This window comes from Lissotriton helveticus, chromosome 4_1 (assembly GCF_964261635.1).
Source record: "Lissotriton helveticus chromosome 4_1, aLisHel1.1, whole genome shotgun sequence".
Lineage (NCBI taxonomy): Eukaryota > Metazoa > Chordata > Amphibia > Caudata > Salamandridae > Lissotriton > Lissotriton helveticus.
Window position 1 is genome coordinate 1,401,426,410 of NC_136063.1, and position 19,467 is coordinate 1,401,445,876.

Below are 19,467 nucleotides of genomic sequence, written 5' to 3' on the forward strand. Positions count from 1 at the left end.
AGGAAATGATTTGCTAAGACTTTGTAGTGTGGTTGCGCAGAGCCTCGACACAAAATACAAGATTTGTGTGGCTTTGCATGGGTTATTGTCCAAAAGTAACACAACACAGCCAATAGCGCTGCCTTGTGGTAAACACCCAAAATATGAAATCAAAAATATCGAGAGGACACAATATTGAATCAAAAATATAGAGAGGACACAATATAGAATAGACATAATATAGTTGGAAATAATATCGACATATAGGTAAGTAATATTGAATGTCATTATATCGAATGTCATCATAAAGAATGTTATAATATAGATTGTCATTATATAGAATGTCATTATATCGATTTTTTAAAATTGTATTATGTTAGTACATGTGTTAAAAGTATATATTTTTTAATGTATGTTACCATTTTTTTAAGATAACGAATTTTATGTTAATTAATTTTTGCATTTATTAGTTCCATAGCGGGTTGTGGGTTTATAGGGGAATAGGATGAGAAGTAATTTAATTTGAATTAAAAAAAGAATAATGTATTAAGTAATAATTTATTGTTTAATAATTAATATTGGTAATACATTTTTGCATATATTAGTCACGTAGCGGGTTGTGGGTTTATAGGGGGATGGGGTGGGAAGTAACTTAATTTAAATTAAAAAAATATATATATATTAATTATTAATTGTATGGTTAATAATTAATATTGGTAATACATTTTTGCGTATATTAGTTCCGTAGCGAGCTGTGGGTTTATAGGGGAATAGGGTTTGAAGAATTTAATTTAAATAAAAAAAACAATAGTTTATTAATTAATAATTTTATGGGTAATAATTAATATTGGTAATTACGTCAATTAATTTATTTTTAAATCAGTAAAAAGTTATTAATACGGTTTTAATTAATTGATACAAATGTAAATTGTGTGCATTTATATTAATTAGTACTTAATTAAATATTAATTGTTATTAATTAATGTAATAATATGCTAATTATGTTCATTTTTTTGAGGAGTGTGTTGTGTTTATAGGGTTGTATGGTGTACATTAAACTTTTTGGAAATACATTTTTATTAATATTTATATAATATTTAATCAAAGTTATTTTATAAAGTTAACTGTGTTAATTAATTTAGATATCATTGTTTTTATTTTTTTGTTAATTGTGATTAGCGAATTAATTAAATGTTAATTAATTATGTTAATGTATTAATATTTTAGACTATTTGAGGTGATGTTTATAGTGGAAAATAGTGGGAGGTAAATTAAATTTAAATATATATATATATATATATTTTTAATTCATTTTAATTCAATTGTAGGACTGGGTCTTCTAAATTATTCCCCTACGCTATCCAACACGTTCCCTACTTTTGCACTCTCTGGGTTGGCAATAGTAATTTTTACCCTTACGCTATCCAATACTTTCCCTACTGTTGCACTCACTGGAGTGGGAATAGTAATTTTTACCCCTACGCTATCCAATACTTTCCCTACTGTTGCACTCACTGGAGTGGGAATAGTAATTTTTACCCCTATGCTATCCAACGCTTTCCCTACTGTTGCACTCACTGGAGTGGAAATAGTAATTTTTACCCCTACGCTATCCAACACTTTCCCTACTGTTGCACTCACGGGAGTGGGAATAGTAATTGTTACCCCTTTGCTATCCAACAGTTTCCCTACTGTTTCACTCATTGGAGTGGGAATAGTAATTTTTACCCCTACCATATCCAACACTTTCCCTACTGTTGCACTCTCTGGAGTGGAAATAGTAATTTTTACCCCTGCGCTATCCAACGCTTTCCCTACTGTTGCACTCACTGGAGTGAGAATGGTTATTTTTATCCTCCCGCCATCCAAACCGTTCCCTACTGTTCCACTAGCTGGAGTGGGAATAGTAATTTTTACCTACCCGCTATCCAACACTTTCCCTACTGTTGCACTCACTGGAGTGGGAATAGTAATTTGTACCCACCCACTATCCAACAAATTCTCTACTTTTGCACTTGTTGGAGTGTGAATACTAATTTTAATCCCTTAGCTATGCAACACTTTTCATTTTGTTATATTTAATGTAGCGTAAATTATTAATTAACATAAAAATATTACTTTAATTATTTAAATTATTATATATTATTTATTTTTATATATTAGGTTCATTTATATATATGTAAATATACTTTAATAATGTTTTAAATAGTATGTGTTTTTTACATATTGGGTTCGATTCCGATCCTGGAAAAAAAACGTCCGTACGATTTGTATCCGGAGCCCTCTCCGTACGAATCGTAAACATGCCGTACGACCCGACGAGTACGATCCGGACCGGCATATGAGGACGCGAATTGTACGTTCCGTACCTGTTTCGTGGCGAACTCTGCTTCTCCGGACGTTTTCGGCTCCTGTAAAAAAAGTGTCGTACAGTGAGTACCCCACACAAATCGTACTTGCTGGGTCGGAGAAACCATCCGCGAACCGTACGGATGTCGCATACAGAGGGTTCCGAGGGAGATTCGTATGGGGGTTTGGTTCGTATGGTCTCTGACGATTCGTACGGAGTCCAGCTCCTGGTACGAATCGTGCTTCGTCGTACGTACGGGAGACGTTGCAGGGTACGATTCGTACGGGGAAAACGCTCCGTACGGCTATTCGGAGCGGTTTTTCCTGAATCGGAATCGACCCCTAAATTTATTATTTTTACATTTGAAGCTTTTTTACATTATTTTAACTGTTTTATTTAATTGTGCTTAATATTTAAATACTTTTATAGTATTTTAATACATTTAAAAAATTCTATATTTTAGTTAACTATATTTTAAACATTGATATTTTGTACTCGCTATTTTAGTACTTACCTGTTTGTAGATAGGGACTCGATATTCTGTCCCTCAATGTTTTGGAATCGTTATTCTGGACATTCGATATTCTGTCCCTCGATATTTAGTCACTGATTCCTGCCTTGCGTGGGGGAGGCGCAGCATGGGTGGACCATGGGCATTCTCATGCATCCACTCATATATTTGAACACAAACCTATATTTGCTAAAGTCAGTAAACATAGGTTTGCACCAAAATGGGGCATCTGCCCAATGCTGCCATACCAGGGAGAAATATCTTTCTTTCTGCTAGTTACTTCCGCTTTATATGTGTACTACATTTTGCATACACTGAGGAATAATCCTCTAACAATAGTTTTTCTGCAGGAACGAAAAACTATTCTGACCACATTTCAGGCACCAATCCATGGTGGCGCAAGGGTGCCTATGCTAAGCCGCCAGGCGTTTGCCAGCTCTGCGCCATATCTTAGATATTACAAATTTCTGCTCTCTTCCTTTGCCATAGCCCAGCACAGCAACTTCTCTTGCTGCATTGGGTTGCGTCAAAGAAACTCCCTGTTTGAGGAAAGTTTTCTTTCTTTACATGTAACTATGAATCAACTGTTTGCCCTTTGTATTCTGCTCCTTTTGACCCCCGTAAGAAACTTCTGGTCAATCAATTTTTTAATGAACATAGTGGGAGAGGAAACTACATTTATATCAGGGAAACCTTTTGATTAAGTTTACTTTAGTGTAATTAGCTTTTTTATGTGATTTGCTTTGGAGTTATGTAACTGTAAAACTTATTCCTTGTTGTCAGCCGTTTTCTGAAATATAAACGGCTTTAGTGGACACAAAAAAGCCACAGTCAAAGTCCTCTTCAGTGAAATACCTCTGCCATAAAAGGCTGATATTTTAGCAGGAAACAACACCCTCACTCCTGCTATCCATGACCTGCTGTTACTAGGTTCTGCGTACAGGTGATTAGGGGTTGGGTTGCTCATAGGTCTGCCACAGCAGATCCCTATAAGTACCTTGTCATACAGGTGAACTGACCTGCCCCAAGACAACCTCAAAGTCAGGGCACTGCGTATGTAACTAAGCCAATTACCACACTAACGTTGGTGGTGTCCACATTTCAGAAGTGTCTAACGTCCCGGTATATCGAATAAAATACAGAGAAACTGTTAAATTTTCCGTTAGGAAACAGCAAATAAAACCACAAAAGGGTACCAACATTTTCTTACATGTCTCACCCACACGAACCACATACTGGACTACATCCACCACAGTGACACAGCTTTTAACAATCCACTTACCGTATTTTGGTCTCAGCTCCATTTGCTCTTGGTCGTCTATATTATCGAGGATTGTGTATTTTGTTTTCTTTCTTATTTTTGTTCTTTTTCTGCTGGAATTTAAATAAAATAAATTATTGCAGTTGTTGCAAGCTTTGTAATAATATATATGCAGGATGGATTGTATATTAATTTGTTGTAATTTCTGGTATTTTGTACTTTTTTCCTCTTGTTAAAAGAAAGCTGTACCTATCCTAGTAAGTCTAATTTACGAGCAACTATTAAAGGCTCAAAGAAAATGCACGTACTGGTGGTTGGAAGAAATAGATGTTCTGGGGTTGAACTGGAGCTTATTAACTTGCAAACAAAACAACTGATGTATTGAAGTTTGGGACTGCAGAAAACCACATCATTCCGCCTCTCCGCTCAACCCCCCCCTACTTTATCAACTATGCCCCTACAGGTACCTCTACACTTATCAAACCTCACCTGCTGGCTTCCGCACAGCAGACACATTTTTCTGGGAGGGTCAAGATAACTGCAAAACAACAGTTGATGGACAGAATGCAGAACAATGTCATACATTCACCCCAGTACAGAGATCTGGGCCTAAATCCATCGTTTTTTTGCACTCCACACCACCCCAGTTCAGACATGACCATATGCAAATCAGCCTTGACCCTGTGCCTCATGTGAACAGTCCAGCCCGAACTGCCAAGCCATGTCTTTCCTGGAGGAGAATCAAGCATCCTCGGACCGGTTTCTGGCTATCAGCGGTCTTCAGCCAGGATAGCTTGACTCCAGTGGTGTGGAGAGCATGGGACTCACGTCTGAGCATACCCATCCCACTCGGGGTGACAAATGCAAAACAACAGTTGATGGACAGAATGCAGAACAATGTCATACATTCACCCCAGTACAGAGATCTGGGCCTAAACCCATCGTTTTTTTGCACTCCACACCACCCCAGTTCAGACATGGCCATATGCAAACCAGCCTTGACCCTGTGCCTCATGGGAACAGTCCAGCCCGAACTGCCAAGCCTTGTCTTTCCTGGACCGGAATCAAGCATCCTAGGACCGGTTTCTGGCTATCAGCCGTCTTCAGCCAGGATAGCTTGACTCCAGTGGTGTGGAGAGCATGGGACTCACGTCTGAGCATACCCATCCCACTCGGGGTGACAAATGCAAAACAACGGTTGATGAACAGAATGCAGAACAATGTCATACATTCACCCCAGTACGGAGATCTGGGCCTAAATCCATTGTTTTTTTGCACTCCACACCACCCCAGTTCAGACATGGCCATATGCAAATCAGCCTTGACCCTGTGCCTCATGGGAACAGTCCAGCCCAAACTGCCAAGCTAACACCAGTGCCTTGGGCACAGGTGATTGTCAGCACCAGCCGTCACACTCTTATAGCTACTGAGAATTAGGAAAACACCTCTGCTCCTTTCCTCCTCAAGTGGATTGCACTAGTCAGGGAGAGGCAATACAATACATCCATTTTGTGAAGGATGATGTGCAGATCATCAGCTGGGCATGCATTGTGTAAGATGGTGCTGTGATGTCTAAAGCCGGTCTGCAAAAGATATGTGGGTGGCTGCATTGGGTGAGAAGAGTGTTCTGCCACTTTTAATGATTAAGAGCTTTGGCCGGGGACAAATGAGACTGGCCAGAGGAAGAGGACTGGGCGAACTGCAAGAGTTAGGTGTTGAGGCTGGTGGTAAGGAACAGTAGGGATGGGCACTAGGCTCTGGCCAGCAGGCAAGCAGATAATAGAAGAAGCAACATGTTTCTGGCAGCGCTAAAAGAAACGGTAGATGCCCTTGAGAAGCTGTTTGTTGTGTGTCTGCAGATCCCTGGTGCATCTTCTGTGCTTCTGTTCCAGTGGCTGGCCATGCCTCTTCCTGTGGCCCTGAAGTGCCTAGTCCTTCAATCTCCTCTGCACTCTCAGTCTGCCCATACTGCCTAATACCCAGTGTTAGACTTGGCCCTTTTTGCAGGGTCATCCCTGAACTTTTTACCTTCCTCCTAGCCTTTTTTCTGACATGTTGGTGGTTCTAGGACTCTGGGCACTTTAGCACTGTATCCAGTGTAAAGTGCATGTGATCTCTGTGGTACAATATGGTAAGATTGGTCTACACCTGTTTGGCACATTTAATTTACCTATCAGTCCCTTGTAAAGTGGTATCTCAGATACCCAGGGCCAGTAAATTAATTGGTACTGGTGGGCTTGCAGCGCTGATTGCGCCACCCACCAAAGTAGCCTTTCAAACCTTTCTCAGGCCTCTGCCATTGCAGGGCCTGTGCGCGCAGTGTTACTGCCGCTGTGATGTGACACCTAAAGTGTGTGCCATATCTGTGACCCCCCTTTTACTGCATGTCAGTCACCTCTAAGGTAGGCCCTAGCTAGCCCTATGGGCAGGGTGCATTGTAGGTAAAAGGTAGGACATGTACCTTAAGTGTGGGACATGTCCTGGTAGTGACAAACCGCCATTTTGTGTTTCTCACTGCGGTGAGGCAGCCCTCTCATAGGAATGCATTGGGGATTCCCTGATGAGTGTTTCATTGGTAATCCCTGATATGAGAGGAGCACCGTGGTTAATTTAGGTATGTTTGGAATAGTGATAATAAATGCTACACAATGGTGTGCACAGATTTATTATAATTATTTTAGAAATGCCACTTTTAGAAGTTGGCATTTCTGTATGCTATGTGTCTGCCTGCCTGATGTGTATTGCATGTATGGTTTTGTAGTGGCAGGAGCTGGTGAGGTGTATGTGGCTTCAGGAGGGGCAGGATGAGTCGGCGCTAGGCTGAATAGGGCATCTCCATTTGAAGTAGTGGGAGGAGTAGTCCCCTGACCCTGAATAGGCCTGTGCCGGCCTATGTGAATGCTGGCTCCGCCCCCCTGTGGTGTGTCTGATGACAAAGGAGAAGAGGAGCCTTGTCAACAAAGGGCTCCAAAAACTCCCAGAACCAGTTTAGGCTGGTTCCCCCAAGCCCTGTGGTGTATAAATATTGGGGCTGTGACCCCATGAAAATGTTAAGCTTTGTGCTTCCTTGGGACCTGTTGGTTGCTGGGGCCCAGGAGGAGCCACCACGAGGGACTGCCTCCCTGCTGGAGGGCCTTGTGTGCTGGCCTGCCTGGGCCCAGCTTTGTCCTTTGACCCTGGAGGACCCCAGCTCCTCGTGAGCGCTACAACTTCATACCTGAAGGAGGAAGGAGCGCGTGTGTCGTGCAGAGCTGGACTGCAAGGTTCCCCGCTGCCTGCGGTGGGAGCGGGTGCCCACCCCACGTTTATGCCACTTTTGTGGCGGGAGCCCAGCCCGCGTCTGTGCTCCTCTAGCGGGTGCCCACCCCGCTTGTATGCTTATTTAGAATAGTGGGAGCCCACCCCGCAATTGTCTTAATTTAAAAACGGGAGCCTACCCCGCATTTCCGCCGCCCGGAGGAGCCGCTGAGATCTAAGGAAGATCACCGCCGCGGCCCGACCCAGAAGCCAGGCAGCCGTGCCTGGTTAGGGGCATGGCTGGCCGGGAAAGAGGATGTCCTGCACGCCAAAGAGGGCCGTCCGGAGCCTCGTGGGCTCCCCACCGTAGTCCCGTGTGCCCGGAGAGGGACCAGGTGAAGTAAGGAGAGGTCCAGAGAACGGGACCTGTCGAGGTATCTGGCCGGTGCCTGAGGATCAGAGGAGACCGGGAGGAGGACCAGAGCCTCGAGGGCTCCCAGTCCCGCATTGCCGCCACTAGGAAGAGCTCCAAGAGAGCCCAGGTGAGAAGGCTTCCCCGAGTCACATTGTTGGTGTCTGTTTACCTGCGCAGTCCCGCAGGAGAGCGGACCGCACCAACTTGGGCGCAATTTTGAAGCAGAAGTCCTGGAGTGGGACTTCACAAGCAGCTTAGTGCCGGTACCTTTTACTGTCTTCACAGCTGCACCGCAGTTACGCGCAACTGCAAAGTTTGGGCAATTTGGTAATTAGAAACCCCGGAGTGGGGCTGCCCCCAAAGCACAGTGGTACCCGGGCTAATTTGGCACAGCTGGCCCGCCGGTTGAGGGCATCTGCAACAACGGGGGCATACTATTTTTAGTGCCAGGAAGGGGTGAGTTGCACCCCCCGCCCCAAAGCATTTGCGCACTGTGGTTACGCTGCATTGGCAGCTATGCCCTGACTTTCTGGACATAGGGTATTGGAGCCCCAGTGAAAGGCCAGTTGGCCTGGGGTCATTGCAGTGTTTAGGCCAAAGGTCCTAGGATAATGTGTATGCTGGTGATTTATTGCATAATGTGTTTATGCTGTTGATTCATTGCCTAAGGTGGTTTATCCCTAATATGTTTTATGCCTTAAGGTGATGCAGACATAATGCATTTATGTCGCCCTTGCTAATTCTGAGTACAGTATTTTACCTGTAGTTACTGATTGTGTTTTATGTGTGCTACTAATACTTTATAAAGGTTCTGACAGTGACCCAATGGACCCTGTCATGTGTATATAATCTCCTGTAAATATTGCCTAGTGCCAGTTGGCATGGTGTATCTGTGTGATTACAATTCTAATGTGTTTGGGATAATACAAAGGCTATTTTTATACAACCTTGAGTGGAGTTCCTTTTGTAGTGTGCCTAGGGTGTTGCTGCTGTGTGTGTGTGTGTGTGTGTGTGTTGCGCAAATGCTTTACACATTGCCTCTGGGATAAGCCTGACTGCTCGTGCCAACCTACCAAGGGGATGAGGAGGGGTTATCTTCAGCGTGTAACTCCCTTACCCTGACTAGAGTGGTAGTTTCTGCCAGGCTTAGGCGCAAACCCTAGCCAACCAGAAATCCCATTTCTAACATTGGTTATCAGCGGTGAGGATAGGACTTGCGTTTGTCAGTACCACAGCGACAACTGGTTGCACTACAACTCTGTATTTAGAAATTCACATGTTTGGGGATAATTTTTCTTGATTGAATTCTCCTTACAAGTTTCCTTTTTGAATTGTGTTTTCTGCTCTTTTTAATTTTTAGTGACACCCCTAAAAGTGTCAGTCATGTCTCACCCCGGTGATCCAGCAGTTATTGTGACAGGAAGTGCATTTAATGTAAAGATGTTACGTAAATACACTCTGAAGGACTTAAAGAGGTTCTGTCAGGATCTTGGGTGTCAGGTGAGTAGGTCCGCCAGGAAGGAGGAACTGCAGAAGGCCTTGTTGGCCTGTTGGACATCCCAAAACCGGGTGGGGGAGGAGTCTAGGAAGGAGGGTCCCGAGACCAGTGAGGTCCCCGAGAGGGAGGGTCCCCAACCAGCACCCCCAGAGGGCAGTGGCCCTGGAGAGTTTGTGCAAGAGGGAGAAAATAACAGGGCAGGGACGCCAGTAGGTTGGGAGGATCCCATAGATAGGGAGTCACTTGCTAGGGCTAGTGCCAGGGGTTGTGCCCAATCCCTTTCATGGTCGCCAGAGGAGTTGGTGGACAGGCAGAAGGAGAGGGAGCATCAGCTAGCTTTAGAGAAGCTCCACCTGGAGCATGCCATGGGGCTAGCACAGCTGGATGCGGGGCACAGAGAACTCCTTTTCGAGCGCTTGCATCTTGTTATCTGCGTCAGGCCATCTTGATACCTCAGGTCCGCTTCACAAACAATGTGGCAATGCTCACTTGGATTTTAATGAATGTTTGGACTACTAAGACCAGAAGGCAACTTTGCACACGCCTACTGAGGCGCGAGTACGTGCCCAGAGGAGCGGGACTTCATTCAAATAAAAGCAAGTGTCTCCCATACAATTGATTGCTGCGGTTTTGTGAGAGATGGCTTGTGATCAAAGAGGTGTTCCGAAACGCATAGAGCCAACAAAGCAGAATGAGAATGAAATTGCTGAAAGGTGCTGTTGACCTCCCTGCACGGGGTGTGTTTCTGTGTGGGCTCCTCACATTGGGCAACCTTGAGTGTTGGATGTTTTAGCGGCTGTGCCCAAGCCGCGAGGATGCACCACCGCTGTTAAGCAGACTTGAGGTATCAGGACGGCCTGACGCCGATAACAGGACGGAAGCGCTCGAAAAGGAGTGTTCCTTTATTTGCAGCACCTTCAACAATTGAATCGACATTCATCCACTTGGAATTTTATAACTTTTAATTCACAAACAATGTGGCAATGCCCACTTGGGTTTTAATTAATGTTGGGGACAGCTAAGACGAGAAGGCAACTTTGCACACGCCTACTGAGGTGGGAGTATGTGCCCAGAAGGGCGGGACTTCACATAAAAGCAAGTGTCTCCCATACAGTTGATGCTGTTTTGTGAGTGATGGCTTGTGATCAAGGAGGTGTTCCGAAAACGGGTAGAGCCAACGAAGCAGAATGCAAATGAAATTGCTGAAAGGTGCTGTTGACCTCCACCATGGGGTGTGCTTCCATGTGGGCTCCTCACAGTGGGCAACCTTGAGTGTTGGATATATATATATATATATATATATATATATATATATATATATATATATATATATATATATATATATATATATATATATATATATATATATATATATACATATTTATATCAGGAAACAGTCGCCTCCACCAGGAAGGCAACGAGGAACTCAGCGGGCAGTGGAAGGTAATTGTGAACAGAGATTCGTAAGGCATGACGCGTTTCGGGATTCGTCCCTCTTCAGATGCCTGTGCTCCCCTCCTGACTCCTTGCTGCAGTCCCTTTTGAATGTTGAATGCATCCTCCTTATTGGGGGAAAGATGGTGGACTGCAATTACCGGCATCCCTAGTGGTGGGATGTTTGGACAGGCTGCCAGGATTCGGAAAAGTTCCGCTTGGGGCTGTAACAATTCACACCCACTGCCCGACGCCTTACACACACACACACACACACACTTGTCCTTACATACAGTATGTGTATCCTCTTCAAATGATCGGTATTTGTATCCTCTTTAAATGTCTGTGAGCCGATCACAAAGAATTGCACTGAGTGATTCTAATTTTTCCTGGTGCATTGTATAGATGCTGTAGGCTTCTCATGCCTACATGCAAGCACACAATACTGGTGGGATTTTGAGATGCTTATGACTAGTCTCTAATTTGCTTCACAGGAAACCTATGTGAACTCGGGCCATTAAGACTACTTTTAAATCTTCATGAAATTGCCTATATGTGATTGTGAGAAGAAATTAATAAAATGGTCTGCTCTCAAAGTAATCATGAAAAATATAAACCTTTTAACAGATACTGATATAAGTAGTGAAGCATTTTGGTCTGCATGAAAATTAAATGTTTATAATTTACATTCAATTTTAAAATGTTACTGACTACAAAATAACTGCTATATTATATATGTACACATGGTATACACATTGGGGCATATTTTCGCGCACCTTTGCATCACTCTTGCAGCATGCAATGTGGTGCAAGAGTGACGCAAATTAAAAGTGAGATTTATGAAGCCATGCAAAGTCACCTTGCCTGGGCCTGAGTGGCTTAATAATTATCGGGTAATGCAATGCTGCACAAATCGCTGTGTTACATTACTTTGCACAAGGAAGGCATTTCTATGGGTGTTCCGTGGGTGTTCTCAGATTTATCAAAAGTGGTAGACAGGGGAATGTGACAAAAACCTACACCTCCCCAGGTGAGGCATTACAAGGACAAATCTGTTTCTTTTTCCTAATTGTTCCTCTTTCTATGTGTGCTTCATCATGACTCAGAGGATTGTTTTTTGCAGGAAGGTGCCCCTGCCAGCACAAAAATACAATCATCCTTACAGTGCAGGCACCCATGCGCCACGGGGCATGCGTTGCAGCTAGGCTGCAAAGTAGGTGCCAGCGCAGGATTCTGCACCATATTGACTTACATACAGTTCATTCCTGCCCTTTCCCTGTCCCACAGTGCAGTGCAGCAAGATGACTTGCGCTGCACTGTGTGACTTGGCCATAAATATGGCGCATTGTTACAAAAGGTGTAACAATGCTAAAACTTCCTGAACCACTTAGAAGATAGCTTTCTTACTATGTTTACAACAGTGTATCCACAATACATACTGCCACACATCTCCAGAGATGGTAAAAAGCATATCTTAATACATCTGTCAGTATGACTGGTCTGGTGCACTGCCTGATGGTATTTAAAGACGGCCATGCCAGCAAGTTCTTATACATTTCTATGTTTTGTGACATAACAAAATGGATGAGAAAACAAACATTATTATTAAAAAGGCATTTAAAAATACCAGCTTGTACAGTACCTTTTACAGCAGTAGAAAGAAAGCCAGGCTAGGCCACCTACAAGTGCCATCAGTGCAAACACCGATACTGTCACGTACAGGATGCTCCATTCTGTGGGAAAGCAAAGTTACAGGTCATAGACTCTAAAATATGTAAAGAAAAGCAATAAATCACCCCACTGAGCTTTGGGAGTGAGGATGAGCATACATCAATGGACAGATTACTACAATCTCAGTGCGCAGTGTGTCAGAACTCCAGCCAATTATTGTGTCTTTAACATTAACATTTGAAGTTCTGGGAATTCAACTGTTGTTTGAAAGGTAAGCTTCTTCAGTTAATTTCACTACAGAAAAAAATAATTTTACATACCAAATGAAACTAATAGTAATGCACTGAAATAAGCCAACTGGTATTGTTTGTTTTATAAACAAACCTAAAATAAAAAGCAATGATGGTGCAAGAAAGTATTAATAATGAATCAAAGAAAAGCCACACTAGCTTCACAGTAACTCACCACAATTGCTTTCCCCATTATACAGGTAACGGTGAATCAAGCTCTCCATCCAATACGGGTAGCAAATACAGCGCTTTGTAATCGGGTCACAGCGTCCGTGGCCTGAACACTTCAGAAGGCAAACTGAGGAGAGACCAAAGGTTGGAAAAATTAAACTCTGGAAACATAAGTCACTTACATTTTTCATTTTAATCAATTGTATAGAATTTGTAGAATGTACATAAGTGTAACAACACTCATCAAAACATATATATAATACATAAATATAATAGAGCATATATTATAATAAACTCATACAGACTAAAGTATCCACATACAATAAATATTTAAAACAGCAGCTGTTAAATATGAATATGTCCAAATAGACAAATTCCTTGTGTCAGCGCATCCAAATAGTTAAGTTTAAAGTATTGCAATATACCAAATATATGAAGAGAAAAGAGTTAGATATAAAAGATCAACAGAGACAGAAAATAGTATAAAAGAATAGAATAGAATAGGTAGAGAAAATAGGGAGAACGTAAAGAAAGGGCTAATATCTCTATCACAATAATAATTCAAATTAAGAAAAGACAATTATAGGAAATACAGTATTAAAAAGAGTAGGCCTTTGTAAAACAAACACATTTGTTAAAATAATTGAAGTGGGTCATAGACAAAATTAGAATTAGCAAAATTATTAGGCGAATTCCTTAACATTTAAGTTAGTGATAGCCAGAATAGTTCTTTTTTTAACTTTGGTATGAATAGAATTAATAGCAAACATATTTAATCCATGATTTGCATATTCAGCATTCTACCATGATAAATTGGATTACTTAGATGAGGCTTTTCAACAGGACGTTATATCCTGAAAAGCAATGGATATAAGCCAATCCATTATTTTAAACATATTACATTGGAAGAGATCAACTGCTCGCAAGAGAGGCAAATCTATTTGAAAAATGTAACAACATTTTTTTCACACAACTTGCTAAATCTTTTATTATTTGCACAGTGAAATAACATATTTAAAAAATTGCCTTCCAAATATTTACAAGACCAACATAAATTATAATTACTATTTAAACTTGTATTTAATTTAGCCTGAGTAGATGAAAGCCTAATATAAATAACAATAAGCTTTAAGTTATGTTTGCAGCTTTAGATGTTTTAAATATTTTATTCCATACCTTTTTCAAATAAACAGCTGAACCAGACACCTATGCACCTGATTCACAAATACATTCTATTCCTGATTCAGACAGTTCGATGTGATACTTCATAAATTAATACAGATTTAGGAATAGAAACATTCTCAACAACATGTAAGATATTTTCTGAGGACATATTCTTTTAGTTTATTCCCTATCTAATAGATAAAAAACTGATTGTAAGATGTGCTTTGGAAGATTATATTTATATTGAAAAGAATTAGGTAAATTAAAGGACAATTAAAGAGACTGTAAAGGAATTACAATGCCATTTTTACTGGGAAACGCAGGAAATACTTTTATCATGCCAAACTTTTCAGTCAATTTCCCTCCCATTAACTTGTATCTGTTTGTTATACCAAGGAAAAGATAAAAGGGAAACATCTTTCTTTAAAGGTTTTGAAGATAAATATTCATGTAACATTTGATGCACATTTTTTAAAAATTGGAAAATTCGTACGTTTTCACCATTTAGACATGAATTATATTTCTTTAAAGTTATATGATGAAAATAAGGATTTCTCAATGTTAACCCAATGGGCACACAAGTTTAATACAGCTGAAAGAAGTAAAGTAAAATCCTGTCTAATGGAAAACGTGGGGCATATTTAGAAAGCCCATATTGCCACTGGAGCGTCACTTTTTTTTACACTCACATGGCGTGGTGCCATTTTCCATATTTACAAGGTGGCACTAAGCCACGTTGCATGAATTAAGGCCCCCTTGTATATATGCCCCTTTCTGCCACCGTCCGCTGCGGCAAAGGGGCATGCAATGGGTGTTGCTGTGGGTGTTCCTCCACAACACCTACTGCTTTTTATTGCAGCCCAAGATTTACAAGGCTGAGGCAGCGCCAAAAGCTAACGCCATGGATTTCCAGACGTTAAAACCGCGATAAGAGGAGAATTTATTGATTTCTCCTCCTTTTTTTATCTTTCCATGTGCGCTGCATATTGCAGCATTCATGGAAAGAGCAAATCACCATTATTGATTGTTTATGTGAAGGAAGGTGACTCTGCAACATGGCAGCAGGGTGCTTGCACTGGCACTAGACAGCTTTTTTTGCGCCAGCCCTAGGGAAACACAGGGGTGAGCCGTATTCTTATGAATACGCCTCATCCCTGAATTTTCAAAATGTCGGAGCGTGGTGCTGCCAAATTTGGCACAGCTTCGCGCTCTGAAATTTTTTTGTAAATACGCCCGAAGTGTGAAAAGGTCAGGAAAGTGAATATCAGGGTGTGTGGCTGCGATGCCCAAAACGGGAGGCTGCTAATTGCTGAACTTTGCCGCCTCTCCAACGACAGTCCTATCCTGGTACGAGGACGGAACAGGCAACTGACGCTGGTCACTGAGTGAGAAGGATTAACAATGCTGTAGGTAGTCTCTCGGCTTCCCAGACAGCCTCCCAGGGGCTATGAGTGGAACTTGTAGGCAAATGGGCAGCAATCAGCTGCACAAAGGAATGCAGCGGCTATTGGGGTGAATGAGGACCTACTCCTGTGATCTCTACCACTATACCATTAAGGGCTGGAAAGCTCCGGACTCCTTTTGAGGGATTTCTGACTCGTCGAGGCCCTCTCCCAGGCGAATGCAGCCAACAGAGAGGCTGAGCTGGGAGAGGCCAGCCCTGGGCCCGAACTGCAGAGCGCGGCTGCACTGGAGGAGTGGAGATGCACCGGCAGCCCGGGCACCTACCCATGAGATCTCTGAACCATAGGCTGCTACTCTGCGCCTGAGGGTCCCACAGGCCATTGGGGGCTGCGTGGGTGCCTGTGGTGGGGGCCGCATAATAATGCAATACCGGAGCAGTGCCTAGGCCCCCATATCCCTGTGATGACACTATCTGCAGCGGGGAGGGCTGCCTCCCCCTCAAGCGATTCCCTGTGAAGGCACATGGCAACAGGCCCCAGCAAGACAAAAGGGAGGCTCGCGGGTGACTGTCCTGCCATGCCTGGCTGTGCCCAGAGCCGAGATCAAAGAGACATCCTTCTGGAGGTCAATGCCGGGGACAACAGCGAAGTAGACTACAGGCCCTACCTGTCAGACACAGTGCTCAGTGAGGTGAGGCAGTGGACAGGAGACTGGTAAAGGCTTACCGGATGCTGTTTGGTGCTGAGTGAGTCAACATTCGGGTGGCTACAGAAATGGGTCGAACCGTAGCCGCTTACTTTTTACCCCCACAGCAGTGCTATGGGTCATAAGTGGAGGCAGGAGGCCAGATGGACTGCAGGGAACACTCCGACTGTTGGAGTGAGAGTATGGGATTCCCATTATGGGGAAAGATAAAACTCCTGAACCCCTGCTGCACAATGGTGCATTGACAAATTCACAAAGCCCAGAGCGCTGCAAGGGAATGAGGCACCCTCTCCACCACCCACCGAAGTCATTCGCTATCATGCAGGCCATCCGTGACTCTCACTCTTCGTTGGAAGAGAAAATTGGAGAACTCCAAAAGTATATCTCCTTGCTGGGCCAGGATCTGCACAACACAGCTGCGAGGGTCACGAAAGTGGAGGGGAGAATATCGGAAACAGACGACACGCTGAAAACATTGCTCACCATGATCTCTGACGTCAAATGACTGGTACACCAATTAGAGGCGAGGGCAGAAGATGTGGAAAGGGCGCTCTCGCCGCAACAATCTCAGGAATGTGGGGATACCTGAGGGATCAAAGTGCACCTTAGCAACACGAATCAGTGGACTGGCTACAGACCAGGTACTTAAAGGTGAACTCTCAGCTTGCTTTGTGTTTGAATGGGCACACAGGCCACTGGCTCCAAGACCCTTGCCGGGGGCTCCTCCACGACCCATCAATGCAAGGATATATAACCTTGGGACAGAGATGCAATACTTAAGGCCTCCCGGAAAATGGACACTTTGGTATACATCTCAGCATGGGTCTTGTTGATTCTGTACTATACATGGAAAGTTTTACAACAAAGATACTCTTTCATGGAGATGAAACAAACGTTGAGGGCCATGCAGACGTAATAGAGCTTTTCCCAGCCAGCCTCAAATTATTCTTTAACAACAATGCTCTCTTTTTTGACACACTAGAAGCCTCTTGGTCATGGGTGGAAGAGAGACCATACCTTCAGCGCTCCTCACCATATAGGACAAAAGGGGATCTGGAGGCATCCAGGAGTGGACATGATCCTGGCGTACGACCAAAGGTAACGGGAGACACCAATGCTCCATCGGCAATTTGTCAGATGATCTGAGCTCGCAACAGAAAACACCAATACCTTCAGACGGTGCACCCTCGAAGTCCAGCCACCACGGGCTTAACCCAGGCCCTGGTCAGGTGATCTGTCTGACCCACTTGCGAAGTTCATTCCAGATTTGTTAGCTGGCGGAGAACTTAGCAGAAAAAGAGCCCACCCTAAAAAACACAGGAAGCAATTCTGTGAATGGCTGCCATCAAGGCGATGTTCTCCTTTTACAGAAGATGCACTTGGTTGGCAAAAGGTTTCCATTTCTGATGTAGATGTGATAGGTGTTCAATGCGGGCTTTGCTAGGGGGTTAAGATGGGTGGCAGTTGTAATCACCCTGTCTGCCGTTTAAGGTTACTCAAGTATGGCTAGAAGTGGGGCTATACCTGGCAGTGGAAGGCCTCCTCATTGTGCCCCCATCTCGATCATCACTGTATATGTCCCACCACCCCTCACCGCCTACTATTTATTCACACTGGGAGTGCTGCAGGCACAATTCCTGGTGGGACTTTGGATCTTGGGGTGGGACATAAATTGGGTTGTGAATTCTACTCTCGACAGATCTTCTGGGGAGGTTGTGCATATGCCCTGGGGTCTTCACTCCCACTGTTCCTAGAAGCCCTGGGACCTTCAGATGTATGGAGGTCCATCCACCCCTAAGAGAGGCGCTACACATTCTGTTTGGGGCACATAAATTCTTCTCACAAGTAGACTACTTCCTTATACCGAGCTCTAAAATGCACAAGGCAATGGACACACATATTCTTGCTAGAGCACTGTCAGACCGAAACTCCCCAGTGGTGCTGAGGTTACGACTGGGGCCGACGGGACCGAAAGCAAACTGGTGCCTCAATGCGCGGTGGTTGAAATATGCCATCTCCAGGGTGTACATTCACACAGCTATTGCTCAACATTTAAAGGTGAACAAATGGTCGGTCTCTAGACTCTCCAGTGACTCTGTGGAAGACAATGAAAGTCACCCTACATGGGGATATTAAAAGTCACATATCTGGTATAAAAAGTAGGCAGCAACAATAAATGGCCTACCCTGAAACCCGCATTCTGAAGCTGGAAATGCACTCCTTAGAGATTTCTTACACACACAACAGATCATTCAGCAAACAATAGTGAATGAGGCACAGGCGTTGTGGCTAGCCACACAGAGCCATATATACCAGTAGGTGACAAAATGCCGCCCGCCTGGAGCCTATTGTGTATGTCCTTAACGAGGAGGGAATGAAGGTGACAGGAAATGTGGACATAGCCCAGTGCCGTGCCTCCTATTACGCAACGCTATACTCAGACCAGAGTCTGACTGATCATACGACCCTGCGGGAGTTTGTAGAGACCTCCCAATGGCATCATTGCGGAGGGAAGACACTGAGGCGCTAGAGGAAGACATTGCAACAGAAAAGTTGGCAGAAACCATCACCCAGCTCCAATCAAGGAAGATGCCAGACCCCAATGGGATCCCCGCAGAATTCTTTAAAGGGTTTCGCATCCATTGACCAAGACCCTTCTCGTGACAATGCAGTCAGGAACACTGCGGTCTGGTCTTCGCCTTTCAGAGATAGGGAGATAGTGGTCATACTGAAACCGGGGCACCCACCGAAGATCATCATACTGACTTATTTCCCTTTTAAATACGGAGGTAAAGATATGGGCCAATTGCCTGCTTGGAGTGATTTGTTTGCTATTCCACATCGACCAATCCAACTTTATGACCCACTGAGCCACTGCCCATAACATCTGACAAGTCCATAATGCGATGGACCTGGCCAAGAACCGACCTGGAGAACATGCACTTTTGCTAGCCGACTTCCACAAAGCTTTTGACATGGTACATTGGGAGTACCTGTTAGGTTTCTTGACTAGAATGAACTTTGGCCCCAAATTTATTAGTAAAGTGAAACTTGCATACCGGCTTGTCGGTTAGAGTATGGGTGGGCAATGCCATCTCCGATATGTTCCGGATTCACAGACGCACTCACCAGGGATGCTCCCCATCATCATTACTATTCAATCGGGTGACTGAGCCTTTAGCCTAATGGATAAGGGGCACACTCTGGTCAAGGGACTGGACTGGGTGCCAGAAGTTTCTGACCAAATAGCATTATACACTGAGGACGTCCTTATATTTCTGGTAGAGCCTGAATTGTTGTGCCCCGGGGTCCTCCAGATACTCCACATTTATTATATTTTCTTTGTGCTCATCCTAAATAAAACCAAATCTATAATA

At 43.6% G+C, this 19,467-nt stretch overlaps 1 protein-coding gene across 3 annotated transcripts in view; it reads right to left on the reverse strand.

Moving 5' to 3' along the window:
• Positions 1 to 19,467, reverse strand: part of KIAA0319 (KIAA0319 ortholog) — a 587,552-nt gene that overhangs the window by 33,533 nt on the left and 534,552 nt on the right. For 2 of the 3 annotated variants that reach the window (XM_078687943.1, XM_078687942.1), the window contains exons 18-20: positions 12,822 to 12,944; positions 12,328 to 12,418; positions 4,123 to 4,214 (exon numbers count right to left, since the gene is read on the reverse strand). In XM_078687943.1, coding sequence (XP_078544069.1) covers positions 4,123 to 4,214; positions 12,328 to 12,418; positions 12,822 to 12,944 — 306 coding nt within the window. The remainder of the gene's footprint in view (positions 1 to 4,122; positions 4,215 to 12,327; positions 12,419 to 12,821; positions 12,945 to 19,467) is intronic. The other variant, XM_078687944.1, reaches the window with a different exon arrangement.